The sequence below is a fragment of the Thamnophis sirtalis genome, unplaced genomic scaffold, assembly GCF_051295495.1.
Source record: "Thamnophis sirtalis isolate CommonGarterSnake01/CBP01778 unplaced genomic scaffold, rThaSir2_p1.2 scaffold_5, whole genome shotgun sequence".
Classification (NCBI taxonomy): Eukaryota; Metazoa; Chordata; class Lepidosauria; order Squamata; family Natricidae; genus Thamnophis; species Thamnophis sirtalis.
Window position 1 is genome coordinate 120,115,658 of NW_028261385.1, and position 27,302 is coordinate 120,142,959.

At 36.7% G+C, this 27,302-nt stretch overlaps 1 protein-coding gene across 11 annotated transcripts in view; it reads right to left on the minus strand.

The window, feature by feature from the left end:
- Nucleotides 1-2,402: 2,402 nt before the first annotated feature.
- The window catches only part of TFAP2B (transcription factor AP-2 beta), a 62,441-nt gene continuing 37,541 nt past the window's right edge, over nt 2,403-27,302 (minus strand). For 8 of the 11 annotated variants that reach the window (XM_087716789.1, XM_087716783.1, XM_087716785.1 and 5 more), the window contains 4 exons: nt 25,781-25,922; nt 11,228-11,487; nt 9,416-9,478; nt 2,624-6,681 (listed from right to left, as the gene is read on the minus strand). In XM_087716789.1, coding sequence (XP_087572915.1) covers nt 9,438-9,478; nt 11,228-11,487; nt 25,781-25,922 — 443 coding nt within the window. In that variant the 3' untranslated portion in view covers nt 2,624-6,681; nt 9,416-9,437. Of the gene's footprint in view, nt 2,593-2,623; nt 6,682-8,715; nt 8,827-9,415; nt 9,479-11,227; nt 11,488-25,780; nt 25,923-27,302 lie in introns of those variants that run through there. The other 3 variants (XR_015696794.1, XR_015696795.1, XM_087716786.1) reach the window with 3 other exon arrangements.

A 27,302-nucleotide genomic window follows, 5' to 3' on the forward strand; every position in this document is an offset into this window, starting at 1 on the left:
GTAAGAGATGCTATTGTGCTGCAAGATTAAAAACTTTTTCTCAGTCACAAAAGTAGTCTTCTTTCTATGAAATTCTACACAGGATTAGTTTTCATTAATTAACCATTTAAGAAAGCATCAAGTCTACAAAACTTTACACCTCAAGAAAAGCTTTCCAGCATGACATTATCTTGGTATTGGCCAACCATGTTGGACTTCAATTCTGTGAAGGGATTGTGGATTGTGGATTGTGAGAGTTGTAGTCCAGGGCAGCTGGAGGCCCCAGTTTGGAACACTTTGATTTGGAACACTGGGCTCAGAATGAAAGAATGAAAGAAAGAAAGAGAAAGAAAGAGAGAAAGAAAGAAAGAAAGAAAGAAAGAAAGAAAGAAAGAAAGGGAATGACTGGATTTTGGCACAGTGTCCTACAGATTTACATCTTTCATCATCCTTAACCAGAGGCTATGCTGGGTAAGAATTATAGGAAGGAATTATAACTGAATATTTCAGGGAAGTGGGTTTGGCAAAGATTGCTTAGATGCACCATGGAAGGAACTTTTGCAGAAAATTCATTTGGAACAGGAAGTATAGTTTCTGTTCCTGTTCCAGTGAAATGTTCTGGTTTCTTCCTACTCCCCTTCCATTAGAATAATAAAAAGTGTAGGCATTTAAATATTTGCATATTATTTTGTTTAGAATTGAAACCGTATGTGTACACAATGCAAATTTGTTATTCCAAATATTTGCCCTTCGTTTGGTCATATTTTCATCTTCTTTTCTTTTAAAAGGCTTTCCACCTGATAGTTTTGCAAAGGACCTTTTAATAAACTTCAGTTAACAAAATGCATTTTGTTGGCCCATTCCAAGAACATCAAAGTTGATGACATCAGTCCTATGGTGCACTTTCAAATAAAACTTGATGAATTCCCTCCTCTTCCCCCCCCCCACCCCGATATTTGGGACACTGAGTAATAAAAAGGTAACCCGCGTAACCGGGAGGAGGATTAAAATGAACATCTTGCTTCAAATGAAAACGGAAAGCTTCCTTCAGTCTTTGCCCTCAACTTATCCTCGCCTTGAAATGCAAAAAGCTTTCTTTGGCAGATATCCCGATGCGGCAGTTTACTGGGCTTGGTCTCTTGGGCTTAACCCTCTGCACTATCTGATTGAACCGCCAAACTACAGTCTTAGGGCTGAAGGGGGCTTGGGGGGGGGAGGGGTTCTTTTCTTTTCAAATGAGCAGAGTACGACTTTGTTCACACCCATACGCCCGCACTAATTCATTTCAGTGGAAAATAATACATTGGGACCGTCTTCTTATTGGTAGATCATGTCCATTTAATAATAATTGTATTTACTTGTGAGATTCATATGCCCTCCCCTCGAAAGACGTCTAAAAATGAGTAAGGATTTATTTCACTCTATAGGGGCCATTTCCGTTAGTGAGAAAGTCTCTTACAGTATCACTCGGTGGTATTGCCGAGTTAATCTAAAGGCAGCCGACAATACGACTCAAATCTTTTATTTAACTTCAAGGAAAAGCAAAAAAACGAAGGTTTGAAGCCTCTTGGCGCTGGAGTCAATTTCAGAGAATCCAACTTTAAATTCGAAGGTAGATTGCTTTAAACAAGGTGCTCAATCCTATCCCCGTCTCCTGAAAAAGAAAATCCAAACGATTCCAATTTTGGGAATAAAACTGATCGAATTCAGTTGGAATTACTCCTACATCACCCGTTTCGATTCAAAGCTGGGCTCTGCAGAAGGTAAATAGCGTTAAATTCGGGTTCTTCCTCCCTCCCCCCAAATCGTCCCCACAAGCCCTTCGGCCGGAGGTTTTGTTCCCTTGCTGCAGGCAACTCAGCAAACTGCCGGGCGCTCCAACTGAATTTAAATGACAGGCGTCAAGTCCATTCCCAGAGTTGGGACCAAAATCCAATGTAAATCAAAATGCCTGTCTTTAACTCAACCCCGTTAATATTCCTACTCTCCGTGTTTTTTTCTTCTTCACCATTCCGTCCATAGGCTCAACCATGCAGACACTTGGGGAGGTAGACAGGGCCGAACATAAAACTTGGGGGGGGGGGCAGCAAGCCCTCCTTTACACGAAATAAGGACTCGAGGGACAATCTGCGGTTTTGGCAGCGAGAGGCTGACAACTCTCAGAGCGTTTAACAAAAGGAGCCGGCTGCGTCTGCCTGTAAATGCCGGTTTTGCTGAAAAGGCAACGGGATTGCGGGCTTCGGAGCCCGGACAATCGCCGCCACCGCCCGCCCCCCGTCTTGGTCCTCGCACATCTGGCCGGCAGTGCGGAAGCAGAAACTCGTCAGAAAAAAAAAAGGAAAGGGGAGGCTGCTTGTTTTTTGGGGGGGGAGAGACGGTCAGCAAGTTCAGACAAAGTCAAATGGTCAAACACTTCTGAGAAGCAACGTTTATTATTATTTTTTTGCTTGTTTTTGTTTTCACCGTAGAACCAGGTCCTGAATTTCCCAGAAGCCCAGAATGGGAAAGCTTTTTTGTTTGTTTTCTCGGCTGCAGAAGTAAATCCATCTTCAGCACTGAAGCAGCACCAATGTTTTGTTTTGGTTTTTTGTTAAAAAAGAGAGAGGGAAAAATCTGAAGAGGAAAATACAACAAAACACAACAATCTTTTTATTCTTCTTATTTATGTAAATCAGGTCATCACTGGACAAGAAACCAAGTTCTACCCATTACCATAACAGTTTGTCAATAAAGAATGAAAAAAAAATCAGATTGGGTACTATCTAGTATCAAGCGCTTGTATTTTTTTTGTCTTTTTCTCTATTTGATCTCAACCCTCCCGAGATTTAAATTCCCCGCCCATTCACAGAGGTATAGTCACAGATAAATAATCCCCAAACTACTTGCTTGCTGTATTTACACAATCCCATTAAATTAAGCATAAATAAATATGTACAAACTCATCATTGAATACCTTTCCCATTTTTTAACCCACCCCATTACTTTTCTGGAAGAGACCCTAAAACAATTGATATTTTTTCCACTGTTAATGGAAAGACTATTCAAGAATAGGAGTCAGTTTTATGTTTTGTGATAACATAAAAAGATAATGTAATTGATTTCCCAGTCCTTTTTTTTTTTGTATAAGAATTTGCCTCATTTTAGCTTTACTCTTTGAGTCCTCAGTTCTTAAAAATTCACTGTGAGAGCACAGATTCCCTTCTATGCTCACAAGGGTTTAACTTTCCTCGAATGGGTTTCATAGAACAGGTGGGTGGCAAGGGGTTACACAGACAAAGTTCTTAGCCACCCATTCTTTCTCAGCACACATCATTGTTCATTTTAAATGTTCTTTAAAAAACATAAGATAGAAAATTGGAGAAAACAAATACCAATACTGGAAAACATATACTCACACATATATTTTAATAAACATATGGCCGAGAACATACATCAGTGCAATTAAAGCATTAATTTGTTAACTGCAGATAAGTTGCTTTTAAGACGGGTGGAAAGTTTTAGTCAGAGCTGTCCCACAAAAAAGGGGGGGCATTCAGTGCTGAAGACATATCATCATCATTGGAAAAAGGAGGAGACTCTCTTCCTTAGAGACACTCTTTCTGGGTAACAAAAATCCACTACATGGAAGAAACAGCTAAGAAATCTCTGTTGTATCTCTGCTGCCATCTAGTCATCATCCAGATTTTTTTTTCAGCCAGTTATATATTTGAGTTAACAATATGCTTGTAAGAATCCCCTGCTCCATTATTTCTATTAGCACTCAGCAAAAGAAAGATAAAGGTTTTAATAATACATGGAAATGCCTCTAAGGTAAATCCAGTGGAAGAGCAGGAATCTCACCTAGGTCTAATAAGCAACTCTAGAGCAAGGTGCTTGTAATTGATTTAGCAGCTAGTTTGTTCCACTAGTGGATGGTTATCCCTACCACTTTGGCAGTTTTTCTTTTAATGAAAATTTAAGCAGATAATTGGGCAGAAAAGAGGGGGCAAGGATGGAATGGGAGGATGCCTTTAAATTGTCAACAGAGGACACTTTGTTTCCCCAAAGTGCTATTTAGATCACCAGTGACCATTCAGGGCTTTGTGGGGGCAGGGGATTTAGGGTTGGGTGGTGGTTCATTCCTCCCTCTTCCCCCCCCCCCACTCCCTTTGAAATGTCTTGAATTACTACTGGTCCATTGTCCTTCCCTTCTAGTCATGCTGCCATTGTAGTTCCATTACTATTTCAAGGGTGATGTTTTGCCCCCTCCCTCTGGAAAACTGCTGAGAACTCAATCATCTAACTGGATGAATTGATTGAGCCAAAGGTGAAAAGAGAAGGCTATGAATTCAGAGCTTTCCTTCATTCAGACTGATTGCCAGTTTGGCCATAGGGAAGTTGTGCTTTCCCATTTTCCTTCCCTGTCTATGGGATGTACCTTACAATAACATGTAGTTTTTCCCCAGGTGTACCAAAGTGGTTGCAATAGAGAGCTTGGACAGAAAGCAAAGGGAGGCCATTTCAAAGAGAAACCACCCCAAAGGGAAACAGGCAAAAGAGTCCTTTCTTTCCTGATTGCTGGTTTCATTTAAAGGAAGCCTGATGTGAGAAATTGTCACATACTTGTCCATCCATATACTAAACCTAAAGTGAAAAAGTTTCATTTAAAACAAATTTCAGAAATTCCCTTTCAAACCATTTTCCTTAAGATGCAGATCTTAAATATTCATGACTAATGCAACCTTACTCTCTAAATTACTCTAGAAATCATATAGAATGTTTCCAGTAAGGCGATTGTATTACTATGTGGCTCAGAGACTTTATCTACTGCAAAGCTGGCCAAAAGACAGTAAGAGGAAAAGTTGCACCTGTTGAATGTGAAGCTGCTGACAGCCAGAAGAAACAACAGGTGACAAGAACCTCTGTTATTCATAGCATCAATTCTTCTTACTTCATGTAGCTGAAAAACAGACTGGGAACTATCAGAAATAAGATTCCTGGGTGAGAATAGCAGCTTTGCAGATGGTATTGACCATTCTATCAGCTTTTGCCATTGATTGATGATGCTAACTGTACTTGTCAGAACTGGAGAGCTATGTAAAGGGACATTCCAAATTATCAGAAGATTACACATGGTAGCACACCTGTTTGGCTTCAGAACAACTACCAGTGGTATCTCTTTTAAATTTGGGGGGTAGGGGATGGGTTATAACAAAACTACTCCAGCCATATGTGTATTTATTCATACACAACAGAATATTTAAATAAAGAACAATTCCCAAGCATAGAACGAGATGTGCAGGAAGCACAAGAGCCTGAGCACAGTATTTGTCAGTGTGTTCCAAATTTAGTTTTTAAGTGACACAACCAAGGAGCAGCCAATCTTAATTTTATAATAATGGAGAATAAGGTTGATTTAACAATTGGATTATTAAAGAGGGAGACAATTGCTTTATTTCAAGTGACTTTGGGGGAGCCTTTGGTAAAGCCTCACATCATTTCTATGCCTGGGAGGATCTGTTCCACCAAAGACTATGATCTATTGCAGGTCATAGTCTTTGGTGGAATGGTGTTTAAAATACCAGTAAGTGCAATAGATGAAGCATCATAATGCAGAGAATGGGAAAACGTTACATTCTCATCAAAGAGCAGAAATGAATGGCAAGAGAACCAACAGTATACCTGCTTTTAGCTGTCACAAATGTATATAATTTCAAAACTATATTATTTTTCAACAGAATTTTCTCTGAATTTAGGAATGCTGGTTTTCTCCTACTAGATTCTTTTACAGCAGTTTGATACACAGGAATTTTCAAATAGTTTCTTCTGCTAAAAATTATATTATGAACTACTTTTAATGATATTGCAAATTTGTTTCTTCCTATTTAAGTATTAGCTGAGACAAGAATTTCATTCTTACTCCCCCAATCCTGCAATAATACTGGGAAAATTAAATGAATTAAATGGCAATGCTATGTTTTCCCTGTGTAATCAAAACATTCAGTTTTCCTCAGACATTTTAAAGAGTTTTGATCAAAGATATTTTTTCTACAACTGCAGTCCATGGGGATACCAAACTGTTTCCTCCAGTTATACAATACCACCCTTTAAGCAGGGGACACAGTACAAAAGTGCTGTGTAAGACAAAATTTTGTGCACTGACTTCATGATGTAATTCATCAGTAGTGGAACTGTATATGTAGTGCTGAAATGTCATATGGTTTTACAGGATTTAGAAAAGTGAGAAATACTGTTTTATTTTTATTTCACCAAGGTATAATTGATTCATAAATTAATCTTACCATAAATTTATTTTACTCATAAATTAATCTCATGTGTTTACTCATGAGATTTAAATGGTATCAATTACTTTTAAGACTGTATTGATAACTAATATTTTAATACATTGCTTCAAGAAAAAGGTGGGTCCTGCAGCTGTAATGTAACAGTAGCACGGGCAGCCAATTTTTTATATACTTGAGTAATTTACAAAGCTCTTTAAGAAAAAAAACTTAAAAGTAGATGGGTCAGATTATTAGCTTCTAAGAACACTGATGGGATGAGGAATAAAATTACCAAAAATAAGAGATGGGGGAAGAGTAGGGCTTGGCATAGCAAAGGATGGATTGCACAAAATGTATCTCTGAAAATATGAAGATGCCAATCAGTGTGTAGACAATACTGCTCAATCCATTTGTGCATTCTGCTGCAGGGTCACAGAATCTGTTGGTGATACCAAAAAAAAAAAAAACACCTTGTGAAAGAATATTCTCCTGGAATAGTTAACAAGTTATTGGGGCAGAAGATCCTATCCAGTAAAAAAGCACTTCTTTCTATTTCCTTCTGTCTTTCATATGTATACACAAAATTAGTTTGAGGGTCAGCAAGCTGAGATTGGAACACGCTTACCAAATAATGCCTCCAAACACCTGCTCTTTAAAGCTAAATAATAATTGGTCTTCCCATACCCAAATAATCGTTCAATTTTTATTCTAAAACAGCAAATCAGGTTCCCTGGGATGTTATGCAACAAACTTTAGCAGCATTTAAAAGTAAAAGGCAAGTGATTCAGTAATCGATATCAGTTACATGTCCATTAAGAGCAAAATATCTCCTGATTAGCTGTTCAGCTTTTCAATTCTTCTGCCTCAATGTCTTGTTTAATTTAATGATAATCTGTATGTTAGGCACAAGCAGTTGAATTTTAAGTAATGGAATATTTCCTCAGTAGGCCTTTTTAATGTTAATTAAATTTGGATCTTTCATGTTCATATCAACAGGATGAATAGTAAATTATTTTTATTTTGCAATAGGAAACTTGCTATATTTATAAAATTGGGCAAGAAAGCCTAAATTCAGAGAAAAGATAAAAGCAATCAATACTGCAATTGCCTTCAAGTACCATAAAGTGTCCTCTAAAATAGTATGAACATAAAGATCCATTGTCTTTCCTATCTTCTTTCTTTCTGGATATTGGAATGGACAAGACATACAAACAAGATACAATTTTCAAGTATGTCGTATAAAGGAAGCTATTTTAAAAGAATGCTGTGTAATCCAGTCAATATTAAACACATTTAAATTCCATTGGCTTTAATAGGATCAAGTCAAACACATACTCAATTCTCTGAAAAATAAATATAGCAAACTGGGTAGATGGAACTGCAGTTTTGACTTTACTGTGTTTCATGATGAACACATTTCTTTTTCCTTAGGGACAGTTCCTACTAAACTGCAATATTTAATATATTAATTGTTAATTGCCTATTAATTGCCTTGTTAAATTGGGCAGCTTTTTAAAAAAACACTAGTACTCAAGACAGCAAAAATGAACCAACATTTTTTTCCTCAAGTAGAGTACAATGGCTACACTAAGATATCACTCTCCAAAAAATAAAAAAGTATTTTGACCATAACTATTGTTTTACTACATTCCTAATTAAAATGAATTAATGCCATATGGAAGCTCAGTTAATATTTTTCAAGTTTTGCAATAGCCATGATCACAATCTTATTGTAAAAATACTGTGTTTAATTACTCATCCTCCTAAAACATCACTGAAATTGGACAGATATGAATTAAGATCAGAATTTGCAACTTCTCCCACAACTGAATTTAGTTAGCATTAAATCAATTCCTATTAAAGTCAATAGAACTGCAATTTTAGTAATTAAATGCTATATATGGATGGATGCTTGATAGATTGATGAACTTTCCTGCCTAGATAAATATACTCAGAAATGGTGCCTTAAGATGTCCATAGATAAAAACAAACAAAAAGGTGAATTCATGACACCAAAATCACTTGATGTGAAAGAATAGTTTCAAGTACATCTTAATTGGCTTGGTTGGGAATTAGGAATCACAGGGTCACCTTTTAAATGCACAATGTATAATTTAGCACCTATGGTATATAGCTTGCTATATGGAAAAAGTACTAACAATTATAAATTAAAAATATTTCAAGCATCTGCACATTGATACATTTCTGTATATATGCTGCAAAAGATGCAACTGTCTGGCATATGATATGTGCAGTTGCTTCGAATGAAAAATTAACCACTGCTGTATTATGTGATCGCAGTTTATAGTGTGAAATGATCTAACTTTTATTGAAAACTGCAAGTACCCAAATAGCATTTGAAAACTGCATTTCAAATAAAAAATTGACTTCCGCATGGATGATTAGCCATAGACCCAAGCCTTCAATGTTCCCTTAAGTGGAATTAAATTCCACCAAAATTAATGGAACTTACAGCCATATAATGTGTTAAGGATCAGGGTGGCAGGCATAATACATCTTTATCCTATTCTCATCTTCTAGAATGAATTCAGTATATGAGGCCAAAATGAAGCATAGACACAAGCTGTTGTGACAAAGGGAAACAATCTTTCAAAATGCATGAAATACCATAGCCACTGTCAAATCAACAAAACTTTTGCAAAGTGATAACATGCAGGGTAACATTCATTTTCCCCTTAAGGATGGTTTATTTTCCTACCTACTCCAAAATAGGAGTTAATTTTTTTAATGTAATTCATACTTAATCACTGCAAGTTATTGGGAAATGGCCAATTCCTCCTCTTCCACCCCAGGGTCAAGACAACTATTTGTCTTCCAAGGCAACACTCCTTTGATAACGAGGGGAAACTGATTTCCTTAAATTTAGATAGTAATTTAATAATGAACCATGATTCTTATATTTCCTCTTTTAGAGAAGGTAATATCTGCTTTTACTCTGTGCATCAAACACTATTGCCCCACCATATATTATATATATATAAAATTTGGAGGACATAGTATTTCCTTCTAAATCAGCATCACTTGTTCAGTTAGTGAAGCCTTAATCTATTCCCTTTGAGCTTCTTTAAAGAAGTACACCTACAGAATTCCAAAACAACTGACTTTGATTTGAAAAGGAAAAGTGTCAGAATTGTGGATTTTCATCTCAGTACCTGATGAAATGTGTACGGAGCTCTAGTCCTCTTTGAAGAAGCTCATAAGCCAAGCGGGCAAAGCTTTGGGAAACAGAAGAAAATTAAAAAGGTGCATACTTCTGAGAAGGTTTAACATACTTATCAAGACATTCTTCTTATTAACATTTCTTTAAAAGAACAAAGAGTGTGTCTGTGATCTGAGACATTTTAAAGAGAGGCAGTCATTGCTCAAATTTTAGTATAAAAATGTGACATTATCTGTACCATTACTGTTCCCAGACTAGGAGGCCTAACTGCACTCCAATGCATACATGAGTCTCTTCCATACATGGATTTTCACTTTTGTAGCACACATCTGTGGCTCTTGTTGGGGCACTGCCAACCCTCCCCTTCAATAGGACAAGTTATTTCATAGAAATGTAAAAGGTAGTGTTCCAGGTGAGAGCTCCATGTGTATTTTAGAATTTTTTTTATCAAACAAACTAGGAATAAAGATTACCAGTTTCAGGCACAGGGCCATTTCAGTAGTAACATTTGCCCTCCATACAACAGTAGTTATGAAAAAAGTTGCAATTGAAAAGAAAAGGCATGTTGATCTTTATATCTATCCACAAAAAGAAATGTTCCTTTTCCCTTTCCTGTTCTTCACAGTTGTTGCATCCCCGTGCAACTTGTTTTTCCACAGGTACAACTTCATGAAAATGTTTACTTCATGATAGGCATATATTATTATGAAACAAAGGTTTGACTCATGGTCAGTTATTTGGTTTCAGACTTAGTCATGCTGAGTTGTAGGTCTAGAGTTATAATGGCTAATTTTGATTACAACAGATCTCCTCCAAATATGACCAAGTCTGGATCCAATCCAATACCTCAATGGAGCATATATACACAAATTATACACATCCTTATGGATAGAAAAAAATGATTATTTGCAGCCCCCAAGTTTCAGGATTAAATATGTTAAGTGGGTAGTTTTTGATTAACACTTTAGGTAGGTATCCAGAGCAAGCAGAAGCACCTGGGAGCAATCCATTAGCTCTTCCACTTACTTATCCATATACTGTAGTTGGTTACATTTTAACATTTTCACAGCCAGAACCCATCCCCTCTGTGTGTAGTTACTAACAATTCTTCTTAAGGACTCATGGTTTGGACAGACCCATATTTCCCCCTTTTTCCTCACTATTAGGAAATACTTTGGCCAAATGCTACTGACCAATTTGAGGCCCAGCTATTCAGACCACACAGAGAGAGAACAGCAAAAATTTTGCACAAAATCAGGAAACTTGCTCTGGATGGGACAGTCCAATATAAAATATATCCATCCCTTAGGGGTTTTTTTCTACTTTAGATAGGTTTTTTTAAAAATAGTAATAATACAGAAACAGACTGTGTACCTCGGCCAACATAGCAACATTATCAAAATGATTCTTCCAATAAATTATTGATTGCTTTTATCTGTTATAATTTCATCCCCACCAAAAATTATTTTAAAAAAGTATTGTGGGATGATAGAAGTGAAAAATCCTGGATGTTATCTTCAAAAGTTCCTTTGCCAGAGCCACTCTTCCTGTTCCACTGTGCGCCTCTGAACCTTATTTTCTTTTAAAAATTACTTGCAGATGTGACCTACCTAGTGTAATTCTTCCAAAACCCAATCCAATATTTTAAAGCTAAAATTAAATGTTTTTCCTCCCAAAGGATCGCTCTCAATCTCTCCTTTTCTTTCTGTTTTACCCCCTATTTTCATTAGCTTGTTTTCTGATTTCTCTCTCTCTCTCTCTTTTCATTTTCTGTGCTTTTCTTCCTTGTCTCCGGTTTTACTACCTGGTCCTTCCCCAGAAGTGTGCCTGTTAGCAGAGTTGTTGTTCAAGAACATCTTGTCCATGCCTTTGAGAGCTTCCGTCAGGTAATTCTGGAGAGCAGTCAGGGCAGCACAGATGGCTGGGGAACCAAAGCCATGAGTGATGAGACTGAAGTGAGTCAAGCAGCTCTGGATCCCTGGCTCCAAGATGGGTGTTGGTCGGCTATTGCCAATGGGTGTCCGGTCTTGGGCCAAAAGATCAGTAAATTCTTTACACATTTGCCTGGAGATGAAGAAAGCAGATGACAAGAGGATTAGATCAGTCAGGATTAGAGAACTCTGATGACTATCAATATTTTGGGGGAGGGGGGTGAATCTATCAAAATCTGACAATTAAAGCATTCTTTCAATTTGGTGAAGATATTTCCTTTGAATTCTATTATTTTAGAAATTGTTCTTGTGTAACAAAGTATCTCACTTCAAATATCCTTTGCATTCAGAACAATGAAAGCTAATTAATGATCAAGACCAGGGCTGTCAAACTCACAGCCCACCGGCTGGATGTGTCATGTGCCTACACCTAGTTTAGCAAAGGGGGAAAAGGTTCCGATATGTCATGTGAGGCTGCTGTGACAACATGAGTTTGACACCCCTGATTTAGACTGTAAAAATCAGGACAGTCATCAGACAATGGGGTAGAGCATTCTGTATCTCTGCTCTTTCTAGTAATCGTCTGGTTTTCTGCAGCTCAGATCTGGTACCTGTAATAATGTAATAAGGAGAAACGTCCTTATGAAGTTTGACATTTCAGGTAATCTATAGATCACAGAGATAACACAAGCGGACTTGTTCAAGTGAACCAGTGTATAACAGAATGGTTAAAGAGGCATGATGGACATGTCTACAATTCTTTTATCAGCATAACCTGTACAAAGTTTAAAGAAAAAAGTAAAAACTCCTTCAAGATGAGCTGAACTCAGCTTGATACAGACACAGTTTTCTGGAAACAGTACAGAAATGGTTTGGTATTGCCTTCTTTTGGGCCATTTTTTTAAAACTTCCAGGTCAGTATACAGTCCTATTAGTATCTCCGAGATTTAACCAGAATGGCCATTCTTAGTTTCATAACTCAATGTCAACATTATGGTTCCATCAGCCAAGGCAGACTTGTTTTACACTTTCCATAGCTTCTTTAATTGATATTAGTTAAATAAAGTATTAGTGTCTGGCTCTTCACCATAAACCATGTTTCACAAACTATAATGGCTTGGTTCACAAAACTTCTTGGCCCAAAATTAAACAAACCAGTTCTTAAACTGCAACTAACAGGTATTTTTTTTTCTTTTTATGGCAACCTGTGTCTGAACCATCAATTTTAGCAGGGATGATATTAGAGTTAGAATCCTGTATCGCCTTCCTCAACAATAAATAAGTATTTATAAGGAGAGTTGAAAAACAATAATGTCAGAGATACCAGAAGTTGAATCTTCAGTGTGCTTTCTGGATTTGGAATCATTATGAGAATAGAAACTTTAAACAGAAAGAGCTTTTTATAATCTCAAATATATATTAAACACTCATACATACAATATGACACTGAAAGCTATGCAGGTTGAATTCATGCAATTGTTTCAATTTTGTTAATTTATTTAGTATCTCTCACTGATGTCAATAATCCATAGGGGGACTTGGATTTCACAGTTATGCATACATATTTTATTGATATTGCTGTACAGCTACCTATTAGTCCTAAACAAAATACAACAGCATGCACACATACCCATATAACATACATTCAGATTAAAAGAAGTACAATGATTGCTGGTTACCACTTTTAAAACATTACAAGGCTTGGTGCTAGGGGTTTGAAGGACTGCCTCTCCCCTATTATATCCATCTGACCCACCAGGACAAGAGGGCAGAGTATCTTCTGAGTTCCATCGATTAGGGATGTACGCCTAGTGGGACCATGAAAAAGGGTCTTCCCAATGACCGCCTGTTCTCTATGGAGCATCATTTCCTCCTAGGTAAACTTAGCCTCCACCTGTTGCTTTTCAAAAAGGCCATAAAAATCTGATTTTGTCAGTGGGCCTGGGGGCCATGAATGGAGATGGAGCTGATCAAGTGGCTGATTTGATTGTGTTGCTGAGGCCATGGGGTCAGTAGGGTGAGATTTTTATCTGTGGATTTTTAAATGTTGTATGCCACCCAAGTAATGTATGTGTGAACTAGCTGACCATATGCCATGAATTCTATCTCTTTAAGGGAGAAATATAATTAATAAATAAATAAATAAATAAAGAAAGAAAGAAAGAAAGAAAGAAAGAAAGAAAGAAAGAAAGAAAGAAAGAAAGAAAGAAAGAAAGAAAGATCAGTAGTAGGCACCAGAGGTCATTCAACTGTTGGATTCAATTCCTTACAATCTTTTTTTATTTTAATTTATTTGATTAGCCTTAGAACGATTTTTGTCCCAATTTCTGTACTAAATGAAAAACTAATTACCAGGAATGTTAAATTCCATTGACTAATCGATACATAACTATTTTGACCTTGTTCTTAGTTCTGATGCATAGAAAAATTCAGACAGAATGTTAGTCATGCCTGCTCATTAACGTCCCACTGGTAACACTCTAGTAGTTCCTTCCAAGTTGTTCAAGACTTCAATTAGACAAACGCAGTGCCAAAGTAAATAATAAGTAGGGTAAAATGTGTCACATTTTCTAAATTCAATGATTTATGCTGACTATAGAAAGTTGATTAAAATTGACAAATTGATGCAATCCAGAAGCTGAGATGACAGATGTGCCAGTGAGATGGATGCACGCCAGTGTAATCCATCCATTATACAAACATTTAGAAATATGGAGCAAGGCAATTGATTGCAACATCCATTTTCTACACAGAGGAAAGTGATTTACAGGAAAGCACTGTATATAAATAGTAATTCAGCATGAAATGAAGTTATAAATAAAGCTGTATTACAGTATGATGGCTCAGTTGTGATACTTTGAAAGTGATAGCAGGTGACAGTGAAAATTTAAAGAATCTTATTTGTGGATCTCAACTGTTAGAAATATTAAAATGGTAAAAAATTAAAAATGGAAATGTTGAAGTTACGTGCCAAATGATAACACATTTGCATCTTCAAAAACCAAAGGCAGGAGTTGGGGGTTTGCAAGCAGTTGAAGTTTTGAGACATTAATATTGCCTGGCCTTGCAGACAAGGGCAATGTAATTCCAATCATGTCTAAAAAACATCTGGCCAAATTTGGGCAAATGATTTCTCAGTCATCCATATATCTCTTTAAATTATGCTGTCAACAAAGCAACCACATTCTAAGGCACAAAATAAATGAGATCTCTTTGGGACTTGCCTGCAAGATAGGACAAGTGGGGAAACAGGCAGTGCATACTGCAAAAGGCCTAAGTCTGATGTAAAGCACCAAACAATATGGGCATGGGAGCCAAAGGGAGGCATAAATCAAATAAACAGAAAAGCTATTGTAAAAGTTTCAATAGACTAGGGAAAAACATCTAAATATAGCCACAGATTTAATATTCCCCCCTGCCAGCTCCCAGCTGCTGTAGTAAAAGCATCAGATCTATGGATGATTAAATATTGGGAAACATGCATTAAAATTTATTTTGTCATCTTGAATGGATAGCTACAAGCCAGGAAGTTTACGGAAATGTAGATTTTTATGTGAAAGGGAATTAGGCCCAAGATCAACCTTCCTAAGGAAAAATGGGGCAGAGAAGGTAGCATATTCTTCTAGGTCTACACAATACATTTGGGGTGATAGCAGTACACTTAACAATACCTCAACTGTTATGGAAGAATGGCAGAGTAGCTAAAGCCACATTTGTCACCACTTTATTTAGAAATATCCATGTAATAAGGTAGAGTTGTGATACATTTTTGTCCCAGATGCATGGGACTCTGACTCAAACTCTCATAGTTTCAACAAATATGTCCTCCATGATGGCAGCTGGCATGCTGAAATGTGTTAAAACTGGCTTGTGTGGTTGTTCCAATGTCCAAGAACAACCACTGTAGAATATTTATATGCCCGATACTAAATTTGAACATGTTTTTTGCTTCCTCATTATCCTGCCTCATTACCTCAGGGCAGTGGAGGGTTTCAAAATTTTTTAGAACCTCTTCTGTAGGTGTGGCCTGCTTTGTGGAAGTGGCTTGCCAGCCATGTGACTGGGTGGGAGTGGCTTGCTGGCCATGTGACTGGGTGGGAGTGGCTTGCTGGCCATGTGACTGGGTGGGAGTGGCTTGCTGGCCATGTGACTGGGTGGGAGTGGCCAACTTGTAAAATGTGGTGAAACTCACTTAACAACGCTCTTGCTTAGCAACCAAAATGTTGGCTCAGAAACTCTGACATTTGAAGCACGCAAGTCTTAATGCTGTCCAGTTACAAGACCCTTGCACCCCTAACCCTTTAGAAAAAAAAAACCCAGGGGTATTCAAACTTGACAGCTTTAAGACTTGTGGACTTCAACACCCAGAATTCCTCCTCTTGCTCTTCATCTTGATGATGTGCGGACAGGCGGGGAGAGGGAGCTGGAACCGGTTCTAAACGGCAGTATAGATTTGTGGAACCTCTTCTATAGAAGAGGTTAGAACTGGCAGGAACCCACTCCTGCCTCAGGGTAACATTTCAGTGCAGTAATAGTATAAGGCAGTGAAGGATTACATATTTTCTTGCCACATCCATATCTGGATGAGACAGCAGTGATCAGAAACTTTGGGTCAAAGGTTACTTCAGCAGTAATAGAAATAGGATGCTGTCTGCCACCATACAATAGGACTACTCAACCTTTTTGCCTGAGGTGTTGAAAAGGTTAAAGTCAGTTCTGACACACTCATTTTGCAGTGCCTACAAAACAAGCAGGTCTACTTAGCTACAATTCCACAATTTCACTATATTTGTGTTGATCTCATCCATACAAGAGGCAGGTTACTCACAGCTCAAACCATGGGAATTAACACACTCAAGCAGAAAAGAGGGGAAACTGCAATAATGTTCACAAAGAATGAAGTCTATGTAACATACAGTACATGGAATAGAAAGTTATTCATATGAATAAAACATTTAATTAAGAAACATCAGTCATAATTCAAGAACAAGGTAACACCGTGGGATAAATTATCATATTATCAAAATTGTCAAAATTGTAATTGATTTTATAATTCTTCAGTACATCAGGAAAGAATAACAAACCAAAGCACCAGTTAGAACTGGAATAATATAGCCATCCAGAAAAAAATCAAAATATCAGAGTGACTAAAGAATTATTGTAGAAGTGGTGTAGATGATTATAAAACTCCAAATTAAAATGTGGACTTTGTTCACATCTTGCCAAATCATTTTTATAGAACAAGTTGTAATTAGGGGTTGAACAACACACAATAATCCACAGTCACATATCACATTTTTTACACACCACACTGATCCAATATCTGATTGGGTTGGTTTTGGTGTAGCATATTATTTAAATTGAACCAATTCACAGACAACTGTGTAGGTAGTCCTCAGTAATTAAGAATGGTAATTCAATGGTAGCTCTATTGCTAAGCAACCCATCATAAAGTACAATGTCATGTGACCAAACTGACTGACAATGACAATTCCAATTGTCCCAAATTCTGTTCGGTCATTAGATATGAAATCAGATAATCACCATTTGCAAGCTCCGGCCAACTTCCCAATTGACTTTACTTTGAAGGTGGAGGTGAAGGTTGCAAATGGAGATCATGTGATCACAGGATGTTGCAATGTCATAATTGCAAACTGGTTGCCAAACACCCAAGTCACAATCATGATTGTGGGAATGCTGCAATGGCCACAAGAACCAGTCATAAGGCCTCCTCACCCCGTTGTTGTAACTTTGAACATCATGAGCCATAGCATCTACAGTTCCTAGACAAGATATAGAGAAGTTCAGTCACCAGGCCAAAAACAGTTATTATTGTTACTTTACTTCCTAAATACATGCCTCAAGAGATTCCCCCCCCCAAAAAAGTTTTGTATAACACATTGAATAATCCAAGCTTTTCATGTTTATTATTTCCATAGCCAATATTAGAAGACTTTTATTAAGTTTATCTATATATTATCTTCCCTGAAAATAATATGTTTTGCTTCCAAGTATAAGTACAGAAAGGAAGGAGGGAGAGACAATTTCTTCTGGCTTTTATTTCACCAGCATTGTAGAAGAGTTCTTAGTACTAAGGTATGGCCACCATATGCAGGCCCCTATTAAATTCTAGCAGCTGTCTTCATAAAAGCAGAAATGAAGTATGCATAGCACCCCAAGTAATCTACCTAATATCTTTAAATAGGTCCACAAAAATAATGCCTAGAACTTTGCGATGAGCCTGTACTTAAAAATTTTAAACATGTTAGAATATATATAATCTACTGTTAGAATATATATAATCTACTGTAAGAGTGAAACCAAAGATTTTGTTAGATTTTGTTTGTCCTCAATTTATGACCATAACTCAGCCCAGAATTATGGTTATAAGTTGTGCTGGTTGTTAAGTAGGCCATCACATGAGTGACCCAATCTTATGATATTTGTTGCAGCAGTCTTTAAGCAAATCACCATGGTTGTTAAATAAATGCATGGTCATTAAGTGAAACATTGTCCACAATGGGATTATTATTTTTTTTTATTTTTTTTTTGCAGGAAACAAGTTTCTGGTAAAAAAAAACATGATTCACAATCTTATGACTGTGGAATACTGCAAACTCATAAGTGCAGGCCAGTTGCCAAACACCCAAAATACATTAACATGAACACATGGGGAAGCTGTTGCAAGTTCAAATCTGGGGCATAAATACTTTTTTTTTTTGGGGGGGGGGGTCTATTGAAATTTTTAAATCACTGTGGTTGTTAAGCAAAACATCACATGACTTTGATTTATGATTTTAATTTCACATTCTCCATTAACTCTGCTTCTCACAACCCACTCACAAAGCACACAAACGACAATCATGTGACTGTTGTTGGATGTAATGATTGCAAATGCGAGAACTGGTCACAAAGCTGCTTTTTTTCACTATTGTAATATCAAATTGTCATTAAACGAGGCAATTGGTAAGCAAAACTGAACTCTAGCCCTTTGTTCTTCCAGCTGTAGTTTTTCCTCTTAAGACGATTCCCACTGATCTCCTAATTTCTCCAGAGCATTTCTTCTTATTCAAGCTCTTACTTTTATTTGCTAAACCTCTTTGTTTTGTACATGCATTCCTTTATTTTATTTACTCATTTACTTATTTGTGGACTCTTGGCAACTGCCTGAATTAGTCCCTATTGTTTTCTTGTCAAGGTTTCCAGAAGCAGCTTATCATTGCCTTCTTCCTATGGCTAAAATGGGTGACAGGCCCAGGGTCACCCAGCTGGTTTTGTGCCTAAAACATGATTGGTAGCTGGTCTCCTGGCTTCTTGCCTGGTACCTTAACCACAATAATAAGTTGGTTCTCTTCTACTTCCATAAACCAGTGTTTTGTTTTGTTGTTTTGGTCTTCTAGGCTATTTTTTTCTGCTTCTTTTTTAGAATCTGAGCTACAAAACAATGACTCACTAGATAGAACTTGTTTGCTAGTGCATTTGACCCTAGAAAGTAATGTTGAAAGATATGACAAGTGTAATATTGTATTATGTATTTCATTTGTAATATCTGAACTCTACTTTTTTAGAATTAAAAGCAAGTCTCTAAGAGGGAACATTAAAAACTCACTGTTTATAAATGTCAATTCAGTAAAAATACAGTAAAAACAGTACACTTAAAACTGCAATACAAGACCAAAACAGGTGATATAGCATTACCAAATATGTGGGTTAACAGATTCACTATAAAACCCAGGACTAACACTAGAAGACAATTTTCAAAGGCTAAATATATCTTCAGAGTAACTCTTTATTACTTGTTTGCTACTAGAATTAGCATAGCAAATTATTCTGTTCAGGATTCACCCTGCCCCCCTTAAATCAACAGTTTAATTTGATACTGATTTTCGCTATCATACAAAGATCCAGAATGGATAAATATTCTCTTTTTCAAATAGTGAATTCTCATAATTGCCTGATCTCATAACAAAAGAACTACAGTGTTTTATCAGCATCATGAGTGCACTGTAGCATGTTAAGAACATGGATTGAAAGTGCATAATACAATCTAAATTCAGAAACTAATCAAGTGTGATCTGTAAACATATACTGAGCAGTACATGTAAACCTTTTTGAAGATCAAGTAAGCAAAATACATTTAACATTTCAGTTATTGGATATGTGAATGCTACAAAACTGTATTAACTGTAAAGCTATAATAAATTTGTAATAGCTTACATTCTATTATTCCATAAAAAGGTACAGCATTTAAATCTAACGTGCAACTCGACAATTTGTAAAGTATCCAAAACTATGTTTTCAGTATGAAGAATATTTTTGCACACAGAGGTATTTGAGATTTAATAAGGCATTTATCAATTTCAAGAAATAAGGAAAAGCACTGGAAACTCATTTTAACAGTCTCATTGGATGATTGGTTCTATTGTTTGGAAAATCTCTCAAATCAAGGAATATTTCATGGCAACAATGCAAAATATGTCATTTGTCTAATGACATCATTATGAAAGTGATGCAAATCAGATCAAAGTTTAATGATGCCAAATTATGTATTTTGCATCATATGCATAAGAATGAAGATATGCAAGTACTGCAAATCAAAGTGGGGTTTGTTGCATGCATAATCTGTTCTATCAAGCTTTCACAGTATTACGAAGAAAGAGAATTGAATATATTGTCCATATTCACTTTTTCTTCATAACTATCATACATGATAGAAGTTACGAGTAACATGCATTTGTTGACTATCACTAAACTTCACATAGCTATATATTATATAGCTTTGATGGAACCCTTTCACCTACTTTATTGTTTGATCATCAACTCCAGAAGTATTTAGACCTGTTTATGCAGAGGACAGTCACATAGCCATCTAAGCATTATTGTGTTAAAAAAAACTGAAACTATATCCTCCATTATCTAACATGGGGGGAAAATCTATCTAAATGGATTGCCAAATACATTGCCAAAATGCAATCTTGGCAAGGATATTTAGGATATGTAGGGAACAATCTGTTGAGTGTCCCTCACTTTGTGATATCAATGGATTATGGGCCAGACAACAGAATTTCCTAGGGATGACCCCCTTTTTATGGTCCTCACCTCCAATCCTTTAGCTTTAGATGTCTTAGGTCTAACAGTGACTGGTTAGTATGAACTATTTTCTTAAAAGTCTCTGTAAAAGTATTCTTAAACATTTCTGATCTCTCAATATCTTTGCAACTGGGTCTCATTTTTGTAATCCATATGATCACTGATGCTTTAGGACCATTTTTAAGAATAATAATATAAGTATGATATAGAAAGCTTCTGTTTTCTACTCAACAAAGTCTACTTCTACGGATTGACTTCAACCTAATGCATAATTTTGCTGATGAATTTCCACTGAATACCAAAGATTTTAACTTAACAATAGTACTGTCAGACTTTGCTACCAGAAAATCTTGATGAACACTGTCACATTTTTGTATATACCACATAATGCAAGGTACTTAATTAAATGGGAGAATGTCATCATCTGAACATTAATGATGTTGTCAAAGTGAAGTTGCTTCCCAAAAATGTTATTAAAAGCCTGTCAGACTAGAGTTAATCTCTTCTCATCTGAGAAGAATATATTCTTTTGACATTTAAAAATGTATGTTTAAATTAAATTAAAACCCACTCATTCCATTCCAGTGTGCTACAGTCCAAAATTAAGTTTATTGTTTTATAAGAACAACAACCTAAATAGATTGATGCATAATACAGCAGAAATGCAAATGAAGATCTTTCAATTCACAACAGATGTTGGTTTCACAGAAAGATGAGATGATGAAATAGTAGGTAGAACATCAAGAATGTATGGAATGATACGGTTAAAAGAGTTGTGATTTCAGCTGCTCTAAGAGCCCCAATGCCTGATGATCAGATCTTCTAATTCCTCAGACATCTGGTCCCTTGAGGGAATTCTATGATCTCTTTGAACAGGTTGCACCCATGCTTGATTAGGCATCAGGGGATGTTAGGATTTAAGAGGCTATGAAGTAAGTAGCTACTGCCATTAACATGAATTGAGCAATCAATAGAAGACAGATTAAAGGGCTACAGGGGTATCCAGAAGGCACTTGGGGTAAAACAGAGGGTTTGAATTGCTTCTAGTTGTGTAACTAGAAACAGAACCACATGAATCATTTAGGATATCGAGTCCAATCCAATGCTAAGTGCAAGAATCCAAATTAAAGCTTCCCAGAGACTGTTGTCTTTACCCACTTGAATAAATCAGTAAAGAAGAACCTGCCAACTCTCCTGGTAAATGGTACCACTTGTGAATTGCTTTTAATATTAACAAGTATGCAAATGCTTCACTAAAGTAAAAATTAACATCTCTTTGGTCAAATACACATTGGCAGTGTTCTTTGTATTGTCAATTACATTTTTTCTGAGATGAATTCCTTTTAACATCTTTGTTGTATCACAAAAATACTGGCTTTTCTATACTGTAGTTTTAGTATGTATGTGTGGTCAGCTTCTCTATGTCAGCAATAGTAATGTCATGTCTTAAAGCTATTTTAGTGCTTTATTTGCCAATTTAGACCATTAATAAATCAGCTTCAAAGGATGCAAAGAAGAATAAGGAAAATCAAGGAGGAAAACATAAAAATTCTTTGTTGAAAAAAAAGAATTCACTAGTGAGGAGGGAATCAAAATTACTACTGGCTTCTACAATATCTCAAAGTCCTCTGAATCTGAGGTCTGATTTGTGGAAATGTGCTAAACTAAGCTCTACAAATGATACTTTGTGATTCAAATTCATTCACCACATTATTTGTCAACTCTCATATACTGATCAAATTATTTGTTAACAACTTGGTTCCAATTCAGCTCTTCAGTTGATGGATAGAATGTTCTTAGCCATATTATTTTTCCCCCTCTCTCTTTTGGTTGGAGGTTGTGAGATTGGAGAGTCCCCAAACCAAATATTTCACTTATGCTGATGACTGTCCAATTTGTAATCAGGGAAGAGGTCTTCAGGAAGATATACCTGATTTTCTTGGAGCCAACTTGTCTAATTGTGAACCATATCTCTTTTGCTCTGTAGCCATAAAATTCTCTACCAAGACAGTTATTATCCAGTTTTCTGATGACTTTTGCCATTGTAAATATATTGATTTTTGTCCAGCCTACAGTGTTGTCATATCTCAAGGACAATGTATTTTATGTCTTCAGTAAGAGCCTCTCTCTATGATTGACTTCATAAACATATCATGAGCATATGGATTCAAATATTAAACATCCGTGTTTAATATTAAACAAATATGTGCGGTTAAATGAAAGAGCAAATATCGGTTGTGGCCCGCTGGTGGCCAGCGAAACTGGTTTCAGACTCAGACAGTGAGGAGGTTGGGGAAGAACATGGGCCAGTCCCGGAGTCTGGGGAAGACTCTGATGAGTGCTCTGCATCAGAGGCAGAGATGGGGCCAGGGCCGTCTGACAGTTATCAGTTGCCGTCAGAGATCAGTGGGGCAGAAGAACAGCTGGAGTCTGTTCCCGATGTGCACATGCACAGAACTGCCAGGAGAAGGGAACAATTAACAAACAATGGTCAACTCGAGAGTAAAGGTGAATGGCATCTCCTATAGGGAATAAAGAGGAGCAAAAGGGGAGTGCAGTTTGCAGGAGACAATTAGTTCGCTTAATTAGTGTGAAGATTTGTTTGTGACTCTCAGAGACTCTTTGCCAAGTATTTTCTTGTACAGCTTTGCGTTTGAAAGATACGGCCTGGCAGCTCTCCAAGTCTGATAAGGTCTGTGGTTATAAGTTCACCCTTGAAAGACTGTTTGCCAGGACTTTGCTGGATGTGAATGAGAGGAATTCACATTAGCTTAATAAAAAGGGGTTATGTCAGGACAAGGAGTCTGCTTCGTGATTTTGTGAAGCCTAGGTCAGAACAATACCCTACACAGTGAGAATCAGTTTCTATAGGTTTGCATCATCCTGCAGAAAAGCGCCACCTTAGTGGGGCTTTCTTTTTCTCTGGTTTTAGGTATTGCTTTTCACTTCTAAGAAGTCTAAATATAGTAATTTCCACAAGTCTCAAGACTAGTAATAAGAATGCTGGAACACTTCAACTGCAGTTTTTGGTTCCCACACCTGAAAATAGTGCCATATTCTATTGATATTACCAATTTAGGAATTGTTACTTTCAAATTACTTTAACTATTACTTATACAGCTAACATAATTTTGATCATTTTATAAAAATGATATTTTTAGGCTTTTTAGGACCATGTTCAAGGAAATTAGATGTGGTCTTTCAGACCTGTACATTTTGAAACTTCACATTTGATTGACTTACAAGCAATATTCTCAGCAAAGGTTCTCCAGCTTCTTTTTGATAATGGTGGGAGGAATCATAGATTATCTGACTGGCAGAACGGTCTGCATCTGTAGATTTATAACATTTATAAGCAGGTAGATAGCTGCATAAGCTCAGTTGGCAGTTGTGGCTTATTGGCTAGCATCATCGTTGCAGGTAGTGATTGAGCCATGGTGGCACAATGGTTAGAGTGCAGTACTTCAGGCTACTTCTGCTGACTGCCGGCTGCCTGCAATTTGGCAGTTCAAATCTCATCAGGCTCGAAGTTGACTCAGCCTTCCATCCTTCCATGGTGGGTAAAATGAGAACCAAGACTGTTGGGGGCAATAGGCTGACTCTGTAAACCACTTAGAGAGGGCTGTAAAGCTCTCTGAAATGGTATATAAGTCTAAGTGCTCTTGCTATAATTAGAAACACAGAACATTTGCTTTGGTACATAATTTTTGTTATTTGTGGTTTGGGTTTGAGTTTTTATTTTTATTTTTAAGAGTGGATCAAAATGACATATATTGATTTGTAAACGTAATTTTTCCCCTCTTGTAAGAAGGATATACAAACAGCAAGCATCAAAATGACAATTTAAAATAACTTACATGAAAGCAGAACTACTTTGTCTCTTTATCTGTGTCTTATTTTTATTTTTTGTCTAACCAAAAAAGTAGTGTGCAATATTTAGTTTGGCAGCTTGTGATGCAAAAGCATTTTCAACAGTCACAGTGTTTCTCCTTGAACTGAGGGCTTCATGCTCATCTATTTAGTAGGATTTCATTTCAGCTTGCAGCCTATCACAGGACAAGGACAAGAGCCCTATCTCCTTTTCATAAATACTCTGGAATTCCTTTATTTTCTGTAAAATAGTTATAGTATGCTGTTGTGACTCAGCAGAAACCTCCTGTGAGTTGTTTCGGGATGCAGGGCTGAGTCACAGGAGAGGATAATGAGCAGCTGTGGCTCATTAGGATCTCCTCCTGCGAATAAAAGACTGATGGTGCCACACCCTAGTTGCAGAAGTCAATGTTCGTTCCATTCCATTCCTGTTCTAGTCAAATCTCTGTTTGTTTGCAATCATCAAGAAAAAGCATTTGGATAAGTGATTTGATTTATATAAACCTGTTTTGCTGTAGTTTACTTTTGCCAGAGAATTTATCTGTGTTTATTTTGGGCTCGCAGCCAGCAAGAGCCGGGACTGATAAAAACATTCCTTTGCAAGCTGTGTGTGGCTGTAGTTTCTGAACGGGCAAGGTGGGGGTCAGAACAGTATGCTATAGGCTCCAGACTGACTCCCACCATATTTCCCAGGATTGTTTCAAAATTATTTCCTAATTATCAAATCTGTCCTAGCATATTTTATCTTTGAAGATGATGTTTATTAGATTGCTACAACTCTGGAGAGTTCCAAGATGGCGAAGCAACATCTCAAAGGCATTCCAAAAACTAAAACAGGACTTTATCCAGACCCAGTTGGCTGAAGTTTTACATATTTATTTGATAGGCACTAGATTCAGTAGACCAAATGAAGGACAATCAGATACAATAATAAATGTTATCCCTGGGATGCAGAAAATTGCTAATATCGGGGAACCACAATTTAGTTTTGACAAGTCATTTTACACTAAATCTCCATTTATCTCCTTAATATGTTGTAATCATAACTTGAAATAGAAACACATTTTTTTCTTTAAAATCAATTTACCAGATTGTTTTTATTCAGTTATACTCTTTGGGGAGGGATTTTCAGTACCTAGACACAGAATAGAATTGGAAGAGTAATTGAGGGAAACTTATTTTCTTACACTTCTGTTCATTCTTTTTACATCTCACTTTCTCTTTGACAAATCTTTCTATCTGTCTTTTCTCTCTTTGTTCACATTTATTCTTATTTTTCCTGTTCTTCTTTTTTCAGTTTGAAATAGATTTGGGTCAGTACTGGCTAGCTACTTGTGATATATGAAAAAGAAAACATTTATATTGAACCTTGAAATGAAACCAGATGGATTGCTAATGCAAGAGAAAATAAAATAAGGCCAGGGCCTTGAAAATAAAGCATGTTCAAGGATTGTATTTCTACTCACTTAGTGGCAAGCAGCATATTTTTTCGGGAGTGGAGATCAGTAGGGTCTGTGTGCTGTCTGTTCAGGTATTCAGAAACTGCTTTGGCTGGGAATTCAGTTTCACAGATGTATCCAAAATCCCGAGCTAAATGTACAGCTTCTCCTAGGAAAAAACAAGCAGCTTTGGTCATCATAACCAGCTCAGGATGATTTGCAATACACCTGAAAGCCAGCAGTAATGCTTACTATCTCAATCAAACTTTTACCTTGAAAAAAATACCTCAAAACTTTTATTTTGTCCCAGTTCAGATTTGGAGATTTTTAAAGCAACAATTCCAGTTAGGATGTGGCCTCAAAATACAGTTTGTGAAAAACAAAGGAATAGTGCTTCTGAACACATATTGTACATATTTGTACATTTGTCTTTTGGGGCACAATTCAAGTAATTTATATTCTGAATTATTCAAGTCAGGCCATAGAGTATATAACAAATCAAAGGACTTGTTCCAAGCACTGCTCCCCCTCAGTTCCCAGCAGCTCAATAATTAGAAGCAAGGTGCAATGAAATGCAATGATAGAACAACATAAATGCACACAACAGTATATTTATCCATTAGAAATAAAGTTGGTGATACATTAATCCATGTTATCTATCTCAATGAGTTACTACAGACCTGGGTCACATGAATTATTAAGTAATACAGTACTGTGGCTTGGCTTAACATGCCATCTTAACTCAAACCTTGAATCAAATGATGGTTAATTAGAACATCTTGGCCATAATGTATAATCATGGCCTGGTTATCATTAGCAAAGAAGTCTTCCTATCTGATGCAAGAGAAGCTACATAGCAGAACATCTAGTGATCCTCCTTTATTAATCTCCCATTGGTTAATTGGAAATGGGGGAAGTGAAAAGAGAACAGAAGCAGAATGGGAGAAAACACATGGTGCCTCTCACTTCTGCCAGCACAGGCTTATTGCTGTTGTATAACCAAATAAACACACACACACACACACACACACACACACACACACAAGCACACACAGATATGTGCACGCGCATGCACCCACACGCGTCTAGAATAGAAGCCTTCCTGTGTATGTTCACTGGATAACCATCTTATCCATGATTAATTCCAAAGCAAATACAGAGATCAATGCAATCTTACAGCCAGGTTACTCATGTGAAGTCTAAATATACAATACATGTCTGAATTTGCTGACATTGGCCTCTTGTTATTTTTGCCTCTTGTCTGTTTCCTCTTCCTCTTGCCATCTTCCTCTCACAAATATTAAGGGTATAATCTGAAACATACTTGGCATCATCTTTTTAGAAACATTCTTATATTTCAATGGACTGGATAAATTATAAACAAATACAACTGAAGTTATTTCTATTCCATTCTCTTTGCCTCTGTAGACTGCAAATACACATCTTCTGCCAATTCTTCAAAACTAATCTAAAAGCCATGCTCCCAGACATACTTACTCCAAAGTTCTACCCTTGCTGGTAGGAATTACTTTGACATACAAAGGATGGG